The sequence below is a fragment of the Balaenoptera physalus genome (genome assembly GCF_965194825.1).
Source record: "Balaenoptera physalus genome assembly, contig: HAP1_SCAFFOLD_1709, whole genome shotgun sequence".
Classification (NCBI taxonomy): domain Eukaryota; kingdom Metazoa; phylum Chordata; class Mammalia; order Artiodactyla; family Balaenopteridae; genus Balaenoptera; species Balaenoptera physalus.
Genome location: NW_028125092.1, coordinates 99,248 through 124,626, shown reverse-complemented (window position 1 = coordinate 124,626; position 25,379 = coordinate 99,248). Strand labels below are relative to the sequence as shown.

The following is a 25,379-nucleotide window of genomic DNA, read 5'->3' as shown; positions in this document are numbered from 1 at the left end:
AAGAACCGCTGGTAGCCAAGGTGGCAGCAAGAATCCTAGCAGCTGTCACCTGACGTATCCGTAGTAGTCAGCAATTTCCATTTCTTTGTCCCTCTGGGTGAAAAATTGCAGCTTCCCCGAAGAGGTGTATCTGGCAGCATTCTCCCGTTGTTGTTGAGCCCGCCTCTTCATGGCCTCTCGCTCTGGCCTCTGCTCTTGTTCGATGGGCTTTGACATGACTGGCTCAGGCACGTTGGGTTCCCTCCATGGAACTCGTTGCTTGCTGAAGTCTTGGAGTAGAAGTTGGGTTTGGAGCTTGGGTGGGGACTGGCGCTTAGTCACAGCAGGGGGAACAGGCTCGCGCTGGAGAGAAGCGCCAGATGAAGTTTTGTAGGGTGCAGGCCTAGGAGCAGCAGGCTGAGGGACACGAGGCTGGGTATGGTTGGTCCAAGCCGGTTGGGTTGGGTTGGCCACAGTTGGCTGAGCTGGTTTGGCGGGACCTGGCAAAGAGGCAGGAGCTGGCTGGGATGAATTGACTGCAGCAGGTTGAGCTGAGTCAGTAGAACCAGGCTGGGCACGGTAAGCCACAGCAGGCCGATGTGAGGCCAGAGACTGTGGCCTCCGAGGAGCGGGTCGAGCTTGAGGCTTGTCCCAGGCAGAAAAAGGCAGAGGTATCAACTTGACCTTCCCAGGAGGAGGCCGCTCACACTGGGATGGAGATGGACACTCTGTTTCAGCACTGCTGTCTGGTTTCTGGGCTTGGACTTGCGTTTTCTCAGGCCTCTTACCCTCACGTGGGGTATGCCGCCGTGGCTGGATCGCTGGGGGTGGCTGGGGGTCTTTGGGGTTGCTTGAATTTCCCAAGAGCCGACAGGAAGAGAGCCCAGTTTTCGTCTCATTCTTCTTCCCCAGCGCATGAAGAACCTTCACAGACTCCAGCATGCGCACGCCAAGGGAGGTTCGAGGCTTTTGAAAGCTCTCTTGGCGAAGCTCAGTTTGGTGTTCCTTTCGCTTCGTGTTGGGGATTGCTGGCTTGTCTTCTGCCTTGACTTTGTTCCCTGACTGCTTGTTCTCTTCAGCCTTGTTTCTTCCTCTGGTCCTTTTGGTCTTTTCCTGCCCATGGCTCTCAGTTTTGCTGATCTTTCCGGATGCAGCTTTCTGAGGTTTGCCTTGAGAGTGCTTGGCCGTGTTCGCAGGAGCCCTGTCACTGACTGCAGCAGTGCATATAACCGCTTCTCCCCCTAACAGGCACTCTGGATCCTTTGGCTGGATTTTGGCCTTGGGAGCACCACCGATAGGCTCAGAGGCTTTCTGTTTGTTCTTCCTGGGTTGATCAGAGGGAACCTTTACGACACTTGGCTTTTCCTGCACCTGATTCACCTTAATGGCTCTGGTGTCTTCAGCTTTGATCACGTTGGGACCTTGGGATCGATCAAGATCTTTCCAAGAATTAAAGAGCTGGGGAAGGTGAATATCCTCCGCCAGTGTAGTAATGTCTGCAAGACCACTGCTAGGTTCAGTCCCATTTTCAAGTGTCCCTAGGTCCTGACGACTCAGGCTGTTCTCTCCCAGATCAGCATTTTCAGAACCAGGCTGCTCCTCTTGGCTGAGGGGATCGGTGCAGGCCAGCGGCTGGGGAATATCAGGGATTCCTAAAGGGAGTAGTGGAGGATCTTGGTTTTCTATTGGGATCTGGTAGGCCTCCAGAGGCTTTGACAGCTTGGTTTTGATATCCTCCACGTTCTTACTCTCTGTTTGTCCCTGGCTTGGAGCTGGAGGCAGGGCCAGGAGACGCCTGGCACTCTGGACTGGAGCTGTCACTGAAATGTCCCCAAGTTCAGATGGTGGGTTACTCTCAAGTATGTGACTGTTTCTGCTACTGCAGGACTTGGGGAGTTCTTGAGTTTGTGTCACACAAAACGTCTGGCTTGGAGGTTGCAATCCCAGGGAATTTTTCATCACCAGGGAAGGCTCCATCACTACAAAGGGATCAAGGGAGAAGTCAGTCCCTGGTAAATGAGATGCTCCCCCTAAACACCAACACAGCAGTCGTGTACCTTTCAAGGGGTTCAGGGGCAAGATGGGCAAGGCATTTCTACTAACTCTTCTTAAGGATCATGGACAGTGCCCTATGCTACGAGGTAAGCGGTGACTGTTGTAATGCTTAACTGGTGATCATTTCATGTCACTGATCCTTGGCTCTCTTTGTATCTCATAGGACTGTTGTAAGTCCAATACAAAATGAGTCTTCTTTTTAAACAACTGAAATGTTTTACAAAGCCTAGCATTCTCATATAGAGTCCTTTCAATTCTCCCCACTTTCCCGAGAGGCTAAGAACACTTCACACCATGAACTAGGAGAGGGGGTAGAGCCCTTTCTGATGAAATACAGAAACAAAGACAGAGTCTTAGCCTGCTTGCTCTCTGGACAGGATCTCGGACCACAAGGTCTTAAATCCTGGTATAAATGACGGAAGTGAGGACACTTCAACTGGCACTCTCATAACAAGAGTTCTGAGACACCTTCCAAAGAGACTGTAGCAGTAGACGAGGGAAGGGAGTGCTACAGTGTGGTAGTACAGGGGGAATGCTCGGCTACAGCAGTGAAAAATGTGGTACCTATTGGTGTGCTCTCGGGGTTCTTGTACATGTAGCATAGATGACCTTTACAGTGTCCCTGCCACCTTCCCACCTGCATTAGGTGTTCTTTTTGTTTTTTTGTTTTTTTTAATTTACGTTTATTTATTGATTGATTGTTTGAACTTATTTATTCTACGTATTTATTTTTTTGGCTGCACAGGGTCTTCATTGCTGTGCACGGGCTTTCTCTAGTTGCGGCTAGCGGGGTCTACTCTTGGTTGCGGTGTGCGGGCTTCTCTTGTTGCGGAGCATGCGCTCTAGGCGCGTGGGCTTCGGTAGTTGCGGCTCACGGGCTCTAGAATGCAGGCTCAGTCGTTGTGGCACATGGGCTTAGTTGCTCCACGGCATGTGGGATCTTCCCAGACCAGGGCTCGAACCAGTGTCCGCCGCATTGCATTGGCAGGCGGATTCTTAACCACGGCGCCACCAGGGAAGCCCTAGGTGTTCTTATATAGAGTCTAAAAACAGAGGGCACTGAGCGAAGGTAGTGGTTACTAAAGGCTCAGGATCTAAATTCTACCTGTCTCTACACCCCTTCCCAGCTGTCGATTTGACCCCATTTGTGAATGCCGACCTCATTCTTCAACTTTCTCTGCCGTTTGTATACTCACCTTGAAAACTTGTTTCTGTGATGCGTTGAGCAGACACAGGGTGGCAGATTGCAGAGGTGGAAGCTGGTGGTCGGATATTTGTGGGCTGAATCTCCTTCAGTCCCATTCCCATTTCTGGTTGCGCAGAGGCCCTACTTCCTGTGTATGACACGGAGCCATAGGATTGCGGGCAGGAGCCAAGTTCTCCATACAGTGAAGACCCCAGTGTGCCTTGGTTATAGTAATATACCTGGCTTCCTTCCTGGTAGGGAAGTGACAGGCGGCTATGCCCCTGATTTGGAATCTGAGATGGTGCTCCCTGAGCAAGCCTGGCAGAAAGTGATGGATATAGAGGGACCATGTTATTGGCGTCTGAAGTTTTATCATCCTGGGCTGCCATAAACATGGAGGAAGCAGCTGGGTGCCGGTCAGTGAGTGCCAGAGTAAAGTCTCCGAGTGAAGAGGAATTCTTTTCAGTGCTTCCTGTGATGTCCCACTCAAGAACACCTGGATAGGAAGGAGCTGAAGTGGAGATCTGGCTGTGGTCAGTAACTCCAGATAACATAGTCGTGCTGGAATGTTGGTAAAGGTAGGCACTACCCATGAGTGTCTGGAAAGAGGTACCGGTAGCCGATGCCGAACTGACGGCAGGGGCAGAGACTCTGGAGAAGTTGCAGACACTTCGTGTTAGGGAAGTTGCATTGCTCACCACAGGAAGAGAATGCTGCAGAGAATTTAGAGTTCCAAGTAGAGATGGATTTTGGAAATTTTCTGTAAGAACAAGAGGGTCATGAAAAACTCAGGGAGGTTGAGAAATTCTCACTACGTTTGAGGAACAGCATTATCTTAAGGTTCTTGCTCTCAGGACACCTCTACTATCGACCCTTCCTGAGAAACCCAAAATCAGACAGTTAATGATGGCTGTAAGGACTGAGCAGTTTTCCACTCTTCTGTATTAACTGCCTGTGCTCCCATCTTGGGCACAGATGGGCAGAAGAGCCAAGTGGTATGGTTCAGACATTGTTCTCTAGGCTGGAAGCAACCTTCTCCCTGCCCTGTCTTTCCCTTCAGCCTGCACTCGTATTGACTTCTATGCTATTTCCTAGACTGGAAGCATTTTAGAACTAGGAGGCCCTTAGAGAACTTTCTCTTTTTTCAGTCTCATTTCACGAGTAAGGAAACTGAGGCTCAGAGAGGTCGGGTTGACTTGTTCAGGTTCTCTCATTATGTTAGTGTCATTACCAGGTTTCAGAACCTAAGTATCCTGACTTCCTTGCCAGGACTCCACTCTGAGCATGATAGTGCCAGAAAGCAGGAGAAATAGAACTTATAATATAAGCATTTTTTTTGTCCATTAGAAAACAGTACGGCCATTACCATTGTCATCTTCAGTGTCTCCCTTTGCTTGTGCAGTTCCCACGCTATTACCTAGAGTTGACGTATAGCTCAGTCCAACTGGTGAACTGAAAGAGTCATGTTTGCCCTCTTCAAGCCTGGTTTCTCATCCTACCTCAAAATGATTACCCGAAAGTGGATTTCTTAAGTGCTTTTGGAAAGAGAAAAGTTATCTGATTACTTCAGATTACTCATCTATAAAGTGGTTATAACACCACCACCAATAATAATAGCAGTAATAATTAATAGATGAATAAGCTGATCTATTGCGTATGATTTATATGGAGGAAGATACAATAAGTTCTAGAAAGACAAAGAAAAATCATGAAAAACATGTTACGTAACGAAAAAGAAATCCATAGATATTAATGAAAACTGGGGTATGTGGGCAAGTATCAAAGCCTAATGAATTTACTAACAAATGACATTCTGTACCATACATGCAATATTATGAAAGTGAATTTTGCCCACTCTATTTTAGTGAATACTATTAACCAAAAAACACGATGGAGGTGATAGAGGTGAATGAATTCCTAGCCAATGCATACAGACAGAGACGATAAATCAGTAAAAAATGCACAACAAGCAACAGAATGCAACAAATGTGAATGTATAGGTAGCCACAACATATATAGACAAGTATTTCAATGAAAACCGGTACAAAGCAGACAGCAAAATAGTAAGTGTAAAAGAGTTTCATTATTGTGCTCATTCATATTTTTACCCAGCAAGTAACAGGTATTAAGCCTAGGAGAAATATATCTGTCCATGAATATAACTCATATAATAAGCAGAAAGGAAGCTTAAAAAGTATCAAGAAGGTTTTTGTATTTATCCTAGAACTTAGAATCATCTTCCACATCCAAGAAGATGACATCCCAAGACCTCAAAAAACCATCATCCCTAGAATCCAATTAAAAAAGATTTTCAAATGTAAGAAAATCCAAAGGACTCCACAACATTGTTTTAGATAAATGTGGATGTTTGTGTTTTCTTTTTTTCTTTTGCCGCGCCGCGTGGCCCTGGCCGTGAAAGCACCGAGTCCTAAGCGCTGGACCGCCAGGGAATTCCCTAAATGGGGAATTAGAGATGTGGGGCTTGACTTTTTCTTTTTCTTCTCCGGTAGCTAAGATCTACAAGCGAACGATGGCTGTTGATCAATGTGCTCTCTGTGTTAGGAAGGAAATAACTGTAAAAATTGAAAAGCAACCTTGCCTTAGAAGGTACATATCACACAAAGGAAATAGTCCTTCTGATTCAATGTAGAAGATATCATTTAAAATGTTTAATTGGTCAAATGTCTACCTAGTTTAAAAATTAGAAAGAATAGAACACTGAAAAGCAGCCCCCTAGATAACCACTTTGGTTTCTGGTTTCTAGGAAGCATCATTTCTAAAACATACTTCTAAAATGTTTCTATTCCAAACTGTCAAGTGCCAGCTGTATTCAGAGAGGCAATAAAAGAAAGAAAACGGAGTATGACTTTTCTGATAGGCTGCCTTTCCTGGTGATCCCCTGTTCTGGCCTTACTTTCCTTCTTAGTCTGTTAATGTAAGGATTTGCTACCATCAGCTTTGTTTTGCCCTGCTCTGAGCAGATTTCCCTCTGTGCTGTTTCTGCTTTAATTTAAAATCTTTGGCTCCCGTCAACATTCCATGGCAAACTGCCTCTTTCTTGAGAGCTCCTCTATGCTTTCCCTCTTCATTCTTATATTTTTTTCCCATCTCTTGGTTCCTGTTGGCCTGTGCTAATGAAAACAATCCTAAACTTGCTTACGTTTGACTCTGTGCCTCCCTATATAGCCCAGTACTCTCCATCCTCTCTCCCTATTCTCTCTTTTCAACTAGTCGAAATACTAGTGGAGGGAGACCATTGGAGATGAAACATCTTGGTATATATCGCTAGTTTTCTGTGTCACCTGGCTTTTCTATGTTTCTGTTGAAACACTCTTTTGAGAAGTCTCTGATTTCATTTTCTACATGGGTACCCTTTAAGGCTCAATATTGGAAAAGAAGGGGATCAGAGTGATCAACCCAATGTGGTATCCTAACGTAACAGATAAGGAAAGCAGCAGGCTTTGTGAGGCAGTCAGTGATTTGTCCAAAGTCACACAGACAGTAAACGTCAAAGTCAAAACTGAAATTAGGTCTCCAGACTTGTAGTTCAATACTTTCCCTCATTATTCCACGCTATTTTGAATCTCCTCCTCAATTTAGGGGCACAAGAAATCGAACGCAAAACTTTCCAAAGTTTCTTTTCTTACCTGACATGGTCAGAGAAGAGGAGACATCAACTGCAGGTACAAGGGATGAGGAGACAACACTAGAGGATGTCTGAGTGGCTGCAGCTGAACGGCGCACGTGTCCAGTACAAAGGTCACTGGTTACTGGTCCAAACGGCTCCACGGAAACCCCAAGACCTCTACCAAGTGGTAGTAGGTTTGGTAGGAGAGTGATGTCACAAAGCAGGCAGTTGAAAGGTATGAGCTAGCCAATAGGGAGGTCCGATCCCCAACAGGAGGGCGGGCTTGGGTGAAGAGAGCGTAGGAGAGCTAAAACAACCCCTCAATTTCTGAGCTCTGGGGAGGAAATCCTAGAAGACAGATTTACCTCCCCCAGGCTCTTCCATTAGGGAAATCATTGCAACATTTCTTACAGACGTTCATTAATATAATTAACTAACAGTTACTTATATTCTACAGAGTATTCTATTTTATGTATCATATACTTAGAGCTATATAGATCTTATTTAACTAGTATCCTTAGGAAGGAAAGAGCCATGTAGTTTGAACTATTACAGTTGTAACTTGGTTAAAGAGCAGGGTGAAGTTTGTTGAGTGTACCCTGTGGAGAATGTTGTGGTCCAAGGCTCTTCTCTTTTAGTTTCTTCTCCTTGACTCCTACCTTCCTTGGGCTGGGCTAGGCTGGGGGCCAGGTTGGACTTGCGACTTAACATTTCTCTTCCGCTTTCTTTTTTTTTTTTTTTTTTCTTCCATTATGGGCATTGCTTCTAGGACAAGCCTTGATCTTGCATTGGATGTTCCTTTCTGTCAACTTCCAGCAGCAGGAGTCTTCTTTTCAGTGCTTGATGCTTCACGAAATAGACTCTGCCCATTGGCAGCAAATACCAGAGAGCCAGGAGACAGAGCTGGTTGCAGACCTTTCCTCTTCCAGCCTTTGGTTGCAATTGTTTTGCCCATGATTTGCTAGCTCTAGTTCCTTGGGCCACACAGGTATCCTGCCATCCAGCTCTTTTTATATGTGAGAGACATTCTGAACACTGTCCCTCTTTCTTTGCACAGAAGTATATACAGTGTGGCAGTTACCGTAATCTCCTCCCCCTTGCAAACAGCCCCTCTAGAATCTCGGACCTCTAGGACTCTCTGTCTTGCATGCTTGGGTGCAAGGCCAAGCACAATGAAGAGGAGAATAATTAGAGAAAGAGGAGGACATTGGTGGAGAACTGGGAGCAGGTAAGGTGAAAGGGCACCGGAGAAAAGAGATGCATGTAGGTTTTTTGGTTTCTGTGGGAAACAAGTTGACACACTTGGGCCTCATTTTGTATTAACAGAACAGAGAGTTGTAGATATAAGTAGCTAGATCGTGCAGCAACTGCCATGAAGTCTGTACACTGAAGAGAACAGTCTCACATCTAGTTTTCATTTTGTTTTATGTCATATTACCTTATTTATAGCATTCACTGGTATGTTTGTAGAACGCAGATGTTTTCAAATGCTCTGGTTTTGTCTACATGGTTATTTCCTTGTCCTATTTGTAAGGAATCCAACATTGTAAGACATATTGCATGTTTTTCTCTTGACGATTGTTTACCTTGAAGCGTCATGAGCTAACTTGAGCTGTTGGATTTTGTGGAGAAACTTTAAAAAGGGTCTGTGAAAAAGGCATTGTGGTGAGTCGCATTATGCACCCGAGCGTAAGGAGCAGATATCTGCCACCAGCCCAGCTTGGCCTGGATTGCCTCTGTGTTAGTTCCCCTGGTTAGTGCTTTTCTCCCTAACCACTCTTGTGACTGTGATAATGTGAGTTAAGGGCTGAGTTGCTAGTGATTTATGTGTGAGGTAGGCTGGTTTGAGGGAGGAAATCTATGGACCTAGTCATTTTCCTTGGTGGTAAGCTTTCAGGGGTGCAAAGATCGATCTTCCTGGGGACTTTTCTGGTACCAGGAAGATATCGCATAGATGGGACCTCCAAAGACACACATTTAATTTTTAGGCCTGTTGTTCCTATTATGGGATGTGAGTTTCTTCACTGATGGGGATGCTGCTTATCTGAGAAGAAACTGTGAAAGGTGGTGTAGTATAGAGGTGTGGCTTAAGCTTTTAAGTTTTCTTCAAGGTTTTTCCCCTAAGCTTCATACTTCAGACGGCCTACTTACATGAGACTAGTATGTGATGTCAGGCTAACAACTTCCTAAATACCTGCAAGCCAGATCAGTGTCTCTTTTCTCTATATTCCCATGGAAATCAAGGGTCCCGCCGAATTTTCCATCGAAACAGTTGATTTGTGCTGTCTCTAGGAATTCTACAGGGCGTACCGTTGCTTCCTAACCGGTGTCATTTGGGAGATCGATCCCCCTCTGTACGTTCAAATGATTAATTTTGAGACTCTGCTCATGTGTGCAGTAAACCCTTTAATTCCCTAAGACCTTCCTTTCCTCCATCTCATACCCCATGAAGCCCGCTTCAGTTTATCTCCTGAATTTCTTTGGAATCTGTCAGCTCTCCCTCAACATCCTAATACTGAACTTGCCTGTCTGTTGCGATTAGGTCCTAACTAGTGTCCATATATCTTGTTTCCCTCCAATCCATTCTTCACACAAGAAAGCTTCAAAGCAAGTTGGAACATTGCTCATAAACATCGCTCACAAACATTGTTTTGAGAATAGAAAACACACTGGTGGCCTTTAAGACTCTGCGTGCTCTAGAATCCTCTCTGCTTCTCTAGCCCCATCTTGTGCCACGTTTGCCCTCACTTTCTATGCTTCAGATACACTGAATTAACCTTAGTTCTCACTCATCTGACAGAAGTCAGTTGAGAAATTATTTTTCACTGTGATTCCTAGCATTAAGGAATTTGATGATCAGGTTTTGTATGAGGACTAAAACTAAACTGGGAAGTGGAAGAATTGCGTTTCAACTGTTTCAGTCAACACGCATGTATTAATGATACCTAAGTATTGAACACCGGGCTAGGTTTCATGAGGGATACAGAAGTTCTGGCCATCTCTGGTTTTGGGTATCCCTTATTTGTTGAGACCTTTGCGTTGTTTGGTTGCCTTTTGTCTGTTTTCCAGATGGGAAAACAGGAACAAGGGAAGTATAGGTTATTACTAGGTGGGGTTGAACAAGTGGAGCAGCAAACTGCAAAGCAGAAAGAAGAGGGACGTACTATAGAGGGATGTGATTTCCATTTTCAAGGCGCCTGCGTCCTGTGCAGGGAGACAGCCTAACATAAAATGTGCCTAACAAAAGATCTATTGACTTCTTACTAAAAATCTCCAGTTCATATAACCCAGGGGTTTATACCTTCTCCTTTAAAAGTTCTATTCCTGGGACTTCCCTGGTGGTCCAGTGGTGAAGACTCTGCGCTTCCAATGCAGCAGGCGTGGGTTCAATCCCTGGTTGGGGAGCTAAGATCCCACATGCTGCGCAGCCAAAGAAATTTTTTTCAAAAGTTATACTCCTGTGTTGTTGAATTTAGTGGTTTAGATTTTGTTTGAATGTTAAGAAGATTTCAGTTTATTTACCAGGAACAAACAAAACATAATGTAAAAATAGTTTCCCAGAAACGATTTCCATCGTTCTCTTCTTCCCTTTCTCCCGCAGACTGACTGGTGTTTCATCTTGACAAGTTCTCTGAAGTTCTCTGTCATTCCATAGGAAAGCGGTCTGGCTTGGAGGTTGCAATCCCAGGGAATTTTTCATCAGCGGGGAAGTCTCCATCACTACAGAGGAATCAAGGTTGAAGTCAGTCCCGGGTAAGTGAGATGCTCCCCCTAAACACCAACACAGCAGTCGTGTACCTTTCAAGGGGTTCAGGGGCAAGATGGGCAAGGCATTTCTACTAACTCTTCTTAAGGATCATGGACAGTGTGCCCTATGCTACGAGGTAAGCGGTGACTGTTGTAATTCTTACTGGTGATCATTTCATGTCACTGATCCTTGGCTCTCTTTGTATCTCATAGGACTGTTGTAAGTCCAATACAAAATGAGTCTTCTTTTTAAAAAACTGAAATGTTTTACAAAGCCTAGCATTCTCATAGAGAGTCCTTTGAATTCTCCCCACTTTCCCGAGAGGCTAAGAACACTTCACACCATGAACTAGGAGAGGGGGTAGAGCCCTTTCTGATGAAATATAGAAACAAAGACAGAGTCTTAGCCTGCTTGCTCTCTGGACAGGATCTCGGACCACAAGGTCTTAAATCCTGGTATAAATGACGGAAGTGAGGACAGTTCAACTGGCACTCTCATAACAAGAGTTCTGAAACACCTTCCAAAGAGACTGTAGCGGTAGACGAGGGAAGGGAGTGCTACAGTGTGGTAGTACAGGGGGAATGCTCGGCTACAGCAGTGAAAAATGTGGTACCTATTGGTGTGCTCTCGGGGTTCTTGTACATGTAGCATAGATGACCTTTACAGTGTCCCTCCCACCTTCCCACCTGCATCAGGTGTTCTGTTTTTTTGTTTGTTTGTTTGTTTTTAATTTACGTTTATTGATTGATTGATTGATTGAACTTATTTATTCTACGTATTTATTTTTTTGGCTGCACTGGGTCCTCATTGCTGTGCACGGGCTTTCTCTAGTTGCGGCTAGCGGGGTCTACTCTTGGTTGCGGTGTGCGGGCTTCTCATCGCGGTGGCCTCTCTTGTTGCGGAGCATGGGCTGTAGGCGCGTGGGCTTCGGTAGTTGCGGCTCACGGGCTCTGGAATGCAGGCTCAGTCGTTGTGGCACATGCGCTTAGTTGCAGCACGGCATGTGGGATCTTCGCAGACCGGGGCTCGAAGCCGTGTCCCCTGCATTGGCAGGCGCCACCAGGGAAGCCCTAGCTGTTCTTACATAGAGTCTAAAAACAGAGAGCACTGAGAGAAGGTAGTGATTATTAAAGGCTCAGGATCTAAATTCTACCTGTCTCTACACCCCTTCCCAGCTGTCGATTTGACCCCGTTTGTGAATGCCGACCTCATTCTTCAACTTGCTCTGCCGTTTGTATACTCACCTTGAAAACTTGTTTCTGTGATGCGTTGAGCAGACACAGGGTGGCAGATTGCAGAGGTGGAAGCTGGTGGTCGGATATTTGCGGGCTGAATCTCCTTCAGTCCCATTCCCATTTCTGGTTGCGCAGAGGCCCTACTTCCTGTGTATGACGCGGAGCCATAGGATTGCGGGCAGGAGCCAAGTTCTCCATACAGTGAAGACCCCAGTGTGCCTTGGTTATAGTAATATACCTGGCTTCCTTCCTGGTAGGGAAGTGACAGGCGGCTATGCCCCTGATTTGTTCGTGGGCCTCCTGATGCAGCAGTTCCCTTGGCTCTGGCCCTGTCGTCAGCTGCCCCTAGGAGGACTCTGAGCCCTAGCTACTTCTCTGGTAGATTTGCCTATTCCCCCACTATAATCACACCTGAATAAGGCAACTCAAACCTTTCAGAGATGTGTCGTGAACCTCTTGTTTTCTGAAATACCTATCTGGTGGTTGTGAGACTTAAGGCCAACCTCCCCGAGAGACTTTGTTTCTATTTCTCCTAGTAAACCTAGACTCATCTCCTGTCACCTTCAACTCTACTCCAATTGTGTTCTTTCAACCCAGACCCCTGACCCTGCTTTTTACTTCTGCCATTTCATCCTCACTCCTGCTTCCTTTCCTAAATCCATACGTCTCTTTTGGCCTTCCTAGCCCTGGGCCAAGTTCCTTCCTCTTTCCTCAGTTTTTACCCCTTTCCTTCATTCTCCCATCCAACTTTCAGGCCTTCCTTTCTCACGCCCCAGTTAGCAGCATCTCAAAATTCGAAAGGTTTATTACTCATCTATTAATTCTATTCCATTTACTTATTCGGTTCTATACCTATCTTACCTATGTATGGAAGAACCGCTGGTAGCCAAGGTGGCAGCAAGAATCCTAGCAGCTGTCACCTGACGTATCCGTAGTAGTCAGCAATTTCCATTTCTTTGTCCCTCTGGGTGAAAAATTGCAGCTTCCCCGAAGAGGTGTATCTGGCAGCATTCTCCCGTTGTTGTTGAGCCCGCCTCTTCATGGCCTCTCGCTCTGGCCTCTGCTCTTGTTCGATGGGCTTTGACATGACTGGCTCAGGCACGTTGGGTTCCCTCCATGGAACTCGTTGCTTGCTGAAGTCTTGGAGTAGAAGTTGGGTTTGGAGCTTGGGTGGGGACTGGCGCTTAGTCACAGCAGGGGGAACAGGCTCGCGCTGGAGAGAAGCGCCAGATGAAGTTTTGTAGGGTGCAGGCCTAGGAGCAGCAGGCTGAGGGACACGAGGCTGGGTATGGTTGGTCCAAGCCGGTTGGGTTGGGTTGGCCACAGTTGGCTGAGCTGGTTTGGCGGGACCTGGCAAAGAGGCAGGAGCTGGCTGGGATGAATTGACTGCAGCAGGTTGAGCTGAGTCAGTAGAACCAGGCTGGGCACGGTAAGCCACAGCAGGCCGATGTGAGGCCAGAGACTGTGGCCTCCGAGGAGCGGGTCGAGCTTGAGGCTTGTCCCAGGCAGAAAAAGGCAGAGGTATCAACTTGACCTTCCCAGGAGGAGGCCGCTCACACTGGGATGGAGATGGACACTCTGTTTCAGCACTGCTGTCTGGTTTCTGGGCTTGGACTTGCGTTTTCTCAGGCCTCTTACCCTCACGTGGGGTATGCCGCCGTGGCTGGATCGCTGGGGGTGGCTGGGGGTCTTTGGGGTTGCTTGAATTTCCCAAGAGCCGACAGGAAGAGAGCCCAGTTTTCGTCTCATTCTTCTTCCCCAGCGCATGAAGAACCTTCACAGACTCCAGCATGCGCACGCCAAGGGAGGTTCGAGGCTTTTGAAAGCTCTCTTGGCGAAGCTCAGTTTGGTGTTCCTTTCGCTTCGTGTTGGGGATTGCTGGCTTGTCTTCTGCCTTGACTTTGTTCCCTGACTGCTTGTTCTCTTCAGCCTTGTTTCTTCCTCTGGTCCTTTTGGTCTTTTCCTGCCCATGGCTCTCAGTTTTGCTGATCTTTCCGGATGCAGCTTTCTGAGGTTTGCCTTGAGAGTGCTTGGCCGTGTTCGCAGGAGCCCTGTCACTGACTGCAGCAGTGCATATAACCGCTTCTCCCCCTAACAGGCACTCTGGATCCTTTGGCTGGATTTTGGCCTTGGGAGCACCACCGATAGGCTCAGAGGCTTTCTGTTTGTTCTTCCTGGGTTGATCAGAGGGAACCTTTACGACACTTGGCTTTTCCTGCACCTGATTCACCTTAATGGCTCTGGTGTCTTCAGCTTTGATCACGTTGGGACCTTGGGATCGATCAAGATCTTTCCAAGAATTAAAGAGCTGGGGAAGGTGAATATCCTCCGCCAGTGTAGTAATGTCTGCAAGACCACTGCTAGGTTCAGTCCCATTTTCAAGTGTCCCTAGGTCCTGACGACTCAGGCTGTTCTCTCCCAGATCAGCATTTTCAGAACCAGGCTGCTCCTCTTGGCTGAGGGGATCGGTGCAGGCCAGCGGCTGGGGAATATCAGGGATTCCTAAAGGGAGTAGTGGAGGATCTTGGTTTTCTATTGGGATCTGGTAGGCCTCCAGAGGCTTTGACAGCTTGGTTTTGATATCCTCCACGTTCTTACTCTCTGTTTGTCCCTGGCTTGGAGCTGGAGGCAGGGCCAGGAGACGCCTGGCACTCTGGACTGGAGCTGTCACTGAAATGTCCCCAAGTTCAGATGGTGGGTTACTCTCAAGTATGTGACTGTTTCTGCTACTGCAGGACTTGGGGAGTTCTTGAGTTTGTGTCACACAAAACGTCTGGCTTGGAGGTTGCAATCCCAGGGAATTTTTCATCACCAGGGAAGGCTCCATCACTACAAAGGGATCAAGGGAGAAGTCAGTCCCTGGTAAATGAGATGCTCCCCCTAAACACCAACACAGCAGTCGTGTACCTTTCAAGGGGTTCAGGGGCAAGATGGGCAAGGCATTTCTACTAACTCTTCTTAAGGATCATGGACAGTGCCCTATGCTACGAGGTAAGCGGTGACTGTTGTAATGCTTAACTGGTGATCATTTCATGTCACTGATCCTTGGCTCTCTTTGTATCTCATAGGACTGTTGTAAGTCCAATACAAAATGAGTCTTCTTTTTAAACAACTGAAATGTTTTACAAAGCCTAGCATTCTCATATAGAGTCCTTTCAATTCTCCCCACTTTCCCGAGAGGCTAAGAACACTTCACACCATGAACTAGGAGAGGGGGTAGAGCCCTTTCTGATGAAATACAGAAACAAAGACAGAGTCTTAGCCTGCTTGCTCTCTGGACAGGATCTCGGACCACAAGGTCTTAAATCCTGGTATAAATGACGGAAGTGAGGACACTTCAACTGGCACTCTCATAACAAGAGTTCTGAGACACCTTCCAAAGAGACTGTAGCAGTAGACGAGGGAAGGGAGTGCTACAGTGTGGTAGTACAGGGGGAATGCTCGGCTACAGCAGTGAAAAATGTGGTACCTATTGGTGTGCTCTCGGGGTTCTTGTACATGTAGCATAGATGACCTTTACAGTGTCCCTGCCACCTTCCCACCTGCATTAGGTGTTCTTTTTGTTTTTTTGTTTTTTTTAATTTACGTTTATTTATTGATTGATTGTTTGAACTTATTTATTCTACGTATTTATTTTTTTGGCTGCACAGGGTCTTCATTGCTGTGCACGGGCTTTCTCTAGTTGCGGCTAGCGGGGTCTACTCTTGGTTGCGGTGTGCGGGCTTCTCTTGTTGCGGAGCATGCGCTCTAGGCGCGTGGGCTTCGGTAGTTGCGGCTCACGGGCTCTAGAATGCAGGCTCAGTCGTTGTGGCACATGGGCTTAGTTGCTCCACGGCATGTGGGATCTTCCCAGACCAGGGCTCGAACCAGTGTCCGCCGCATTGCATTGGCAGGCGGATTCTTAACCACGGCGCCACCAGGGAAGCCCTAGGTGTTCTTATATAGAGTCTAAAAACAGAGGGCACTGAGCGAAGGTAGTGGTTACTAAAGGCTCAGGATCTAAATTCTACCTGTCTCTACACCCCTTCCCAGCTGTCGATTTGACCCCATTTGTGAATGCCGACCTCATTCTTCAACTTTCTCTGCCGTTTGTATACTCACCTTGAAAACTTGTTTCTGTGATGCGTTGAGCAGACACAGGGTGGCAGATTGCAGAGGTGGAAGCTGGTGGTCGGATATTTGTGGGCTGAATCTCCTTCAGTCCCATTCCCATTTCTGGTTGCGCAGAGGCCCTACTTCCTGTGTATGACGCGGAGCCATAGGATTGCGGGCAGGAGCCAAGTTCTCCATACAGTGAAGACCCCAGTGTGCCTTGGTTATAGTAATATACCTGGCTTCCTTCCTGGTAGGGAAGTGACAGGCGGCTATGCCCCTGATTTGGAATCTGAGATGGTGCTCCCTGAGCAAGCCTGGCAGAAAGTGATGGATATAGAGGGACCATGTTATTGGCGTCTGAAGTTTTATCATCCTGGGCTGCCATAAACATGGAGGAAGCAGCTGGGTGCCGGTCAGTGAGTGCCAGAGTAAAGTCTCCGAGTGAAGAGGAATTCTTTTCAGTGCTTCCTGTGATGTCCCACTCAAGAACACCTGGATAGGAAGGAGCTGAAGTGGAGATCTGGCTGTGGTCAGTAACTCCAGATAACATAGTCGTGCTGGAATGTTGGTAAAGGTAGGCACTACCCATGAGTGTCTGGAAAGAGGTACCGGTAGCCGATGCCGAACTGACGGCAGGGGCAGAGACTCTGGAGAAGTTGCAGACACTTCGTGTTAGGGAAGTTGCATTGCTCACCACAGGAAGAGAATGCTGCAGAGAATTTAGAGTTCCAAGTAGAGATGGATTTTGGAAATTTTCTGTAAGAACAAGAGGGTCATGAAAAACTCAGGGAGGTTGAGAAATTCTCACTACGTTTGAGGAACAGCATTATCTTAAGGTTCTTGCTCTCAGGACACCTCTACTATCGACCCTTCCTGAGAAACCCAAAATCAGACAGTTAATGATGGCTGTAAGGACTGAGCAGTTTTCCACTCTTCTGTATTAACTGCCTGTGCTCCCATCTTGGGCACAGATGGGCAGAAGAGCCAAGTGGTATGGTTCAGACATTGTTCTCTAGGCTGGAAGCAACCTTCTCCCTGCCCTGTCTTTCCCTTCAGCCTGCACTCGTATTGACTTCTATGCTATTTCCTAGACTGGAAGCATTTTAGAACTAGGAGGCCCTTAGAGAACTTTCTCTTTTTTCAGTCTCATTTCACGAGTAAGGAAACTGAGGCTCAGAGAGGTCGGGTTGACTTGTTCAGGTTCTCTCATTATGTTAGTGTCATTACCAGGTTTCAGAACCTAAGTATCCTGACTTCCTTGCCAGGACTCCACTCTGAGCATGATAGTGCCAGAAAGCAGGAGAAATAGAACTTATAATATAAGCATTTTTTTTGTCCATTAGAAAACAGTACGGCCATTACCATTGTCATCTTCAGTGTCTCCCTTTGCTTGTGCAGTTCCCACGCTATTACCTAGAGTTGACGTATAGCTCAGTCCAACTGGTGAACTGAAAGAGTCATGTTTGCCCTCTTCAAGCCTGGTTTCTCATCCTACCTCAAAATGATTACCCGAAAGTGGATTTCTTAAGTGCTTTTGGAAAGAGAAAAGTTATCTGATTACTTCAGATTACTCATCTATAAAGTGGTTATAACACCACCACCAATAATAATAGCAGTAATAATTAATAGATGAATAAGCTGATCTATTGCGTATGATTTATATGGAGGAAGATACAATAAGTTCTAGAAAGACAAAGAAAAATCATGAAAAACATGTTACGTAACGAAAAAGAAATCCATAGATATTAATGAAAACTGGGGTATGTGGGCAAGTATCAAAGCCTAATGAATTTACTAACAAATGACATTCTGTACCATACATGCAATATTATGAAAGTGAATTTTGCCCACTCTATTTTAGTGAATACTATTAACCAAAAAACACGATGGAGGTGATAGAGGTGAATGAATTCCTAGCCAATGCATACAGACAGAGACGATAAATCAGTAAAAAATGCACAACAAGCAACAGAATGCAACAAATGTGAATGTATAGGTAGCCACAACATATATAGACAAGTATTTCAATGAAAACCGGTACAAAGCAGACAGCAAAATAGTAAGTGTAAAAGAGTTTCATTATTGTGCTCATTCATATTTTTACCCAGCAAGTAACAGGTATTAAGCCTAGGAGAAATATATCTGTCCATGAATATAACTCATATAATAAGCAGAAAGGAAGCTTAAAAAGTATCAAGAAGGTTTTTGTATTTATCCTAGAACTTAGAATCATCTTCCACATCCAAGAAGATGACATCCCAAGACCTCAAAAAACCATCATCCCTAGAATCCAATTAAAAAAGATTTTCAAATGTAAGAAAATCCAAAGGACTCCACAACATTGTTTTAGATAAATGTGGATGTTTGTGTTTTCTTTTTTTCTTTTGCCGCGCCGCGTGGCCCTGGCCGTGAAAGCACCGAGTCCTAAGCGCTGGACCGCCAGGGAATTCCCTAAATGGGGAATTAGAGATGTGGGGCTTGACTTTTTCTTTTTCTTCTCCGGTAGCTAAGATCTACAAGCGAACGATGGCTGTTGATCAATGTGCTCTCTGTGTTAGGAAGGAAATAACTGTAAAAATTGAAAAGCAACCTTGCCTTAGAAGCTACATATCACACAAAGGAAATAGTCCTTCTGATTCAATGTAGAAGATATCATTTAAAATGTTTAATTGGTCAAATGTCTACCTAGTTTAAAAATTAGAAAGAATAGAACACTGAAAAGCAGCCCCCTAGATAACCACTTTGGTTTCTGGTTTCTAGGAAGCATCATTTCTAAAACGTACTTCTAAAATGTTTCTATTCCAAACTGTCAAGTGCCAGCTGTATTCAGAGAGGCAATAAAAGAAAGAAAACGGAGTATGACTTTTCTGATAGGCTGCCTTTCCTGGTGATCCCCTGTTCTGGCCTTACTTTCCTTCTTAGTCTGTTAATGTAAGGATTTGCTACCATCAGCTTTGTTTTGCCCTGCTCTGAGCAGATTTCCCTCTGTGCTGTTTCTGCTTTAATTTAAAATCTTTGGCTCCCGTCAACATTCCATGGCAAACTGCCTCTTTCTTGAGAGCTCCTCTATGCTTTCCCTCTTCATTCTTATATTTTTTTCCCATCTCTTGGTTCCTGTTGGCCTGTGCTAATGAAAACAATCCTAAACTTGCTTACGTTTGACTCTGTGCCTCCCTATATAGCCCAGTACTCTCCATCCTCTCTCCCTATTCTCTCTTTTCAACTAGTCGAAATACTAGTGGAGGGAGACCATTGGAGATGAAACATCTTGGTATATATCGCTAGTTTTCTGTGTCACCTGGCTTTTCTATGTTTCTGTTGAAACACTCTTTTGAGAAGTCTCTGATTTCATTTTCTACATGGGTATCCTTTAAGGCTCAATATTGGAAAAGAAGGGGATCAGAGTGATCAACCCAATGTGGTATCCTAACGTAACAGATAAGGAAAGCAGCAGGCTTTGTGAGGCAGTCAGTGATTTGTCCAAAGTCACACAGACAGTAAACGTCAAAGTCAAAACTGAAATTAGGTCTCCAGACTTGTAGTTCAATACTTTCCCTCATTATTCCACGCTATTTTGAATCTCCTCCTCAATTTAGGGGCACAAGAAATCGAACGCAAAACTTTCCAAAGTTTCTTTTCTTACCTGACATGGTCAGAGAAGAGGAGACATCAACTGCAGGTACAAGGGATGAGGAGACAACACTAGAGGATGTCTGAGTGGCTGCAGCTGAACGGCGCACGTGTCCAGTACAAAGGTCACTGGTTACTGGTCCAAACGGCTCCACGGAAACCCCAAGACCTCTACCAAGTGGTAGTAGGTTTGGTAGGAGAGTGATGTCACAAAGCAGGCAGTTGAAAGGTATGAGCTAGCCAATAGGGAGGTCCGATCCCCAACAGGAGGGCGGGCTTGGGTGAAGAGAGCGTAGGAGAGCTAAAACAACCCCTCAATTTCTGAGCTCTGGGGAGGAAATCCTAGAAGACAGATTTACCTCCCCCAGGCTCTTCCATTAGGGAAATCATTGCAACATTTCTTACAGACGTTCATTAATATAATTAACTAACAGTTACTTATATTCTACAGAGTATTCTATTTTATGTATCATATACTTAGAGCTATATAGATCTTATTTAACTAGTATCCTTAGGAAGGAAAGAGCCATGTAGTTTGAACTATTACAGTTGTAACTTGGTTAAAGAGCAGGGTGAAGTTTGTTGAGTGTACCCTGTGGAGAATGTTGTGGTCCAAGGCTCTTCTCTTTTAGTTTCTTCTCCTTGACTCCTACCTTCCTTGGGCTGGGCTAGGCTGGGGGCCAGGTTGGACTTGCGACTTAACATTTCTCTTCCGCTTTCTTTTTTTTTTTTTTTTTTCTTCCATTATGGGCATTGCTTCTAGGACAAGCCTTGATCTTGCATTGGATGTTCCTTCCTGTCAACTTCCAGCAGCAGGAGTCTTCTTTTCAGTGCTTGATGCTTCACGAAATAGACTCTGCCCATTGGCAGCAAATACCAGAGAGCCAGGAGACAGAGCTGGTTGCAGACCTTTCCTCTTCCAGCCTTTGGTTGCAATTGTTTTGCCCATGATTTGCTAGCTCTAGTTCCTTGGGCCACACAGGTATCCTGCCATCCAGCTCTTTTTATATGTGAGAGACATTCTGAACACTGTCCCTCTTTCTTTGCACAGAAGTATATACAGTGTGGCAGTTACCGTAATCTCCTCCCCCTTGCAAACAGCCCCTCTAGAATCTCGGACCTCTAGGACTCTCTGTCTTGCATGCTTGGGTGCAAGGCCAAGCACAATGAAGAGGAGAATAATTAGAGAAAGAGGAGGACATTGGTGGAGAACTGGGAGCAGGTAAGGTGAAAGGGCACCGGAGAAAAGAGATGCATGTAGGTTTTTTGGTTTCTGTGGGAAACAAGTTGACACACTTGGGCCTCATTTTGTATTAACAGAACAGAGAGTTGTAGATATAAGTAGCTAGATCGTGCAGCAACTGCCATGAAGTCTGTACACTGAAGAGAACAGTCTCACATCTAGTTTTCATTTTGTTTTATGTCATATTACCTTATTTATAGCATTCACTGGTATGTTTGTAGAACGCAGATGTTTTCAAATGCTCTGGTTTTGTCTACATGGTTATTTCCTTGTCCTATTTGTAAGGAATCCAACATTGTAAGACATATTGCATGTTTTTCTCTTGACGATTGTTTACCTTGAAGCGTCATGAGCTAACTTGAGCTGTTGGATTTTGTGGAGAAACTTTAAAAAGGGTCTGTGAAAAAGGCATTGTGGTGAGTCGCATTATGCACCCGAGCGTAAGGAGCAGATATCTGCCACCAGCCCAGCTTGGCCTGGATTGCCTCTGTGTTAGTTCCCCTGGTTAGTGCTTTTCTCCCTAACCACTCTTGTGACTGTGATAATGTGAGTTAAGGGCTGAGTTGCTAGTGATTTATGTGTGAGGTAGGCTGGTTTGAGGGAGGAAATCTATGGACCTAGTCATTTTCCTTGGTGGTAAGCTTTCAGGGGTGCAAAGATCGATCTTCCTGGGGACTTTTCTGGTACCAGGAAGATATCGCATAGATGGGACCTCCAAAGACACACATTTAATTTTTAGGCCTGTTGTTCCTATTATGGGATGTGAGTTTCTTCACTGATGGGGATGCTGCTTATCTGAGAAGAAACTGTGAAAGGTGGTGTAGTATAGAGGTGTGGCTTAAGCTTTTAAGTTTTCTTCAAGGTTTTTCCCCTAAGCTTCATACTTCAGACGGCCTACTTACATGAGACTAGTATGTGATGTCAGGCTAACAACTTCCTAAATACCTGCAAGCCAGATCAGTGTCTCTTTTCTCTATATTCCCATGGAAATCAAGGGTCCCGCCGAATTTTCCATCGAAACAGTTGATTTGTGCTGTCTCTAGGAATTCTACAGGGCGTACCGTTGCTTCCTAACCGGTGTCATTTGGGAGATCGATCCCCCTCTGTACGTTCAAATGATTAATTTTGAGACTCTGCTCATGTGTGCAGTAAACCCTTTAATTCCCTAAGACCTTCCTTTCCTCCATCTCATACCCCATGAAGCCCGCTTCAGTTTATCTCCTGAATTTCTTTGGAATCTGTCAGCTCTCCCTCAACATCCTAATACTGAACTTGCCTGTCTGTTGCGATTAGGTCCTAACTAGTGTCCATATATCTTGTTTCCCTCCAATCCATTCTTCACACAAGAAAGCTTCAAAGCAAGTTGGAACATTGCTCATAAACATCGCTCACAAACATTGTTTTGAGAATAGAAAACACACTGGTGGCCTTTAAGACTCTGCGTGCTCTAGAATCCTCTCTGCTTCTCTAGCCCCATCTTGTGCCACGTTTGCCCTCACTTTCTATGCTTCAGATACACTGAATTAACCTTAGTTCTCACTCATCTGACAGAAGTCAGTTGAGAAATTATTTTTCACTGTGATTCCTAGCATTAAGGAATTTGATGATCAGGTTTTGTATGAGGACTAAAACTAAACTGGGAAGTGGAAGAATTGCGTTTCAACTGTTTCAGTCAACACGCATGTATTAATGATACCTAAGTATTGAACACCGGGCTAGGTTTCATGAGGGATACAGAAGTTCTGGCCATCTCTGGTTTTGGGTATCCCTTATTTGTTGAGACCTTTGCGTTGTTTGGTTGCCTTTTGTCTGTTTTCCAGATGGGAAAACAGGAACAAGGGAAGTATAGGTTATTACTAGGTGGGGTTGAACAAGTGGAGCAGCAAACTGCAAAGCAGAAAGAAGAGGGACGTACTATAGAGGGATGTGATTTCCATTTTCAAGGCGCCTGCGTCCTGTGCAGGGAGACAGCCTAACATAAAATGTGCCTAACAAAAGATCTATTGACTTCTTACTAAAAATCTCCAGTTCATATAACCCAGGGGTTTATACCTTCTCCTTTAAAAGTTCTATTCCTGGGACTTCCCTGGTGGTCCAGTGGTGAAGACTCTGCGCTTCCAATGCAGCAGGCGTGGGTTCAATCCCTGGTTGGGGAGCTAAGATCCCACATGCTGCGCAGCCAAAGAAATTTTTTTCAAAAGTTATACTCCTGTGTTGTTGAATTTAGTGGTTTAGATTTTGTTTGAATGTTAAGAAGATTTCAGTTTATTTACCAGGAACAAACAAAACATAATGTAAAAATAGTTTCCCAGAAACGATTTCCATCGTTCTCTTCTTCCCTTTCTCCCGCAGACTGACTGGTGTTTCATCTTGACAAGTTCTCTGAAGTTCTCTGTCATTCCATAGGAAAGCGGTCTGGCTTGGAGGTTGCAATCCCAGGGAATTTTTCATCAGCGGGGAAGTCTCCATCACTACAGAGGAATCAAGGTTGAAGTCAGTCCCGGGTAAGTGAGATGCTCCCCCTAAACACCAACACAGCAGTCGTGTACCTTTCAAGGGGTTCAGGGGCAAGATGGGCAAGGCATTTCTACTAACTCTTCTTAAGGATCATGGACAGTGTGCCCTATGCTACGAGGTAAGCGGTGACTGTTGTAATTCTTACTGGTGATCATTTCATGTCACTGATCCTTGGCTCTCTTTGTATCTCATAGGACTGTTGTAAGTCCAATACAAAATGAGTCTTCTTTTTAAAAAACTGAAATGTTTTACAAAGCCTAGCATTCTCATAGAGAGTCCTTTGAATTCTCCCCACTTTCCCGAGAGGCTAAGAACACTTCACACCATGAACTAGGAGAGGGGGTAGAGCCCTTTCTGATGAAATATAGAAACAAAGACAGAGTCTTAGCCTGCTTGCTCTCTGGACAGGATCTCGGACCACAAGGTCTTAAATCCTGGTATAAATGACGGAAGTGAGGACAGTTCAACTGGCACTCTCATAACAAGAGTTCTGAAACACCTTCCAAAGAGACTGTAGCGGTAGACGAGGGAAGGGAGTGCTACAGTGTGGTAGTACAGGGGGAATGCTCGGCTACAGCAGTGAAAAATGTGGTACCTATTGGTGTGCTCTCGGGGTTCTTGTACATGTAGCATAGATGACCTTTACAGTGTCCCTCCCACCTTCCCACCTGCATCAGGTGTTCTGTTTTTTTGTTTGTTTGTTTGTTTTTAATTTACGTTTATTGATTGATTGATTGATTGAACTTATTTATTCTACGTATTTATTTTTTTGGCTGCACTGGGTCCTCATTGCTGTGCACGGGCTTTCTCTAGTTGCGGCTAGCGGGGTCTACTCTTGGTTGCGGTGTGCGGGCTTCTCATCGCGGTGGCCTCTCTTGTTGCGGAGCATGGGCTGTAGGCGCGTGGGCTTCGGTAGTTGCGGCTCACGGGCTCTGGAATGCAGGCTCAGTCGTTGTGGCACATGCGCTTAGTTGCAGCACGGCATGTGGGATCTTCGCAGACCGGGGCTCGAAGCCGTGTCCCCTGCATTGGCAGGCGCCACCAGGGAAGCCCTAGCTGTTCTTACATAGAGTCTAAAAACAGAGAGCACTGAGAGAAGGTAGTGATTATTAAAGGCTCAGGATCTAAATTCTACCTGTCTCTACACCCCTTCCCAGCTGTCGATTTGACCCCGTTTGTGAATGCCGACCTCATTCTTCAACTTGCTCTGCCGTTTGTATACTCACCTTGAAAACTTGTTTCTGTGATGCGTTGAGCAGACACAGGGTGGCAGATTGCAGAGGTGGAAGCTGGTGGTCGGATATTTGCGGGCTGAATCTCCTTCAGTCCCATTCCCATTTCTGGTTGCGCAGAGGCCCTACTTCCTGTGTATGACGCGGAGCCATAGGATTGCGGGCAGGAGCCAAGTTCTCCATACAGTGAAGACCCCAGTGTGCCTTGGTTATAGTAATATACCTGGCTTCCTTCCTGGTAGGGAAGTGACAGGCGGCTATGCCCCTGATTTGTTCGTGGGCCTCCTGATGCAGCAGTTCCCTTGGCTCTGGCCCTGTCGTCAGCTGCCCCTAGGAGGACTCTGAGCCCTAGCTACTTCTCTGGTAGATTTGCCTATTCCCCCACTATAATCACACCTGAATAAGGCAACTCAAACCTTTCAGAGATGTGTCGTGAACCTCTTGTTTTCTGAAATACCTATCTGGTGGTTGTGAGACTTAAGGCCAACCTCCCCGAGAGACTTTGTTTCTATTTCTCCTAGTAAACCTAGACTCATCTCCTGTCACCTTCAACTCTACTCCAATTGTGTTCTTTCAACCCAGACCCCTGACCCTGCTTTTTACTTCTGCCATTTCATCCTCACTCCTGCTTCCTTTCCTAAATCCATACGTCTCTTTTGGCCTTCCTAGCCCTGGGCCAAGTTCCTTCCTCTTTCCTCAGTTTTTACCCCTTTCCTTCATTCTCCCATCCAACTTTCAGGCCTTCCTTTCTCACGCCCCAGTTAGCAGCATCTCAAAATTCGAAAGGTTTATTACTCATCTATTAATTCTATTCCATTTACTTATTCGGTT

The 25,379-nt window shown here is 45.6% G+C and overlaps 1 protein-coding gene across 1 annotated transcript in view; it reads right to left on the bottom strand.

Annotated features, from left to right (window-relative positions):
- Positions 1 to 45: 45 nt before the first annotated feature.
- The window catches only part of LOC309654020 (uncharacterized protein), a gene marked incomplete at both ends in the record, with an annotated part of 45,049 nt that continues 19,715 nt past the window's right edge, over positions 46 to 25,379 (bottom strand). Inside the window, 3 exons of the mRNA XM_082478688.1 lie at positions 46 to 1,950; positions 3,289 to 3,980; positions 6,868 to 7,003. Of these exons, the coding sequence (XP_082334814.1) occupies positions 46 to 1,950; positions 3,289 to 3,980; positions 6,868 to 7,003 (2,733 nt within the window). The remainder of the gene's footprint in view (positions 1,951 to 3,288; positions 3,981 to 6,867; positions 7,004 to 25,379) is intronic.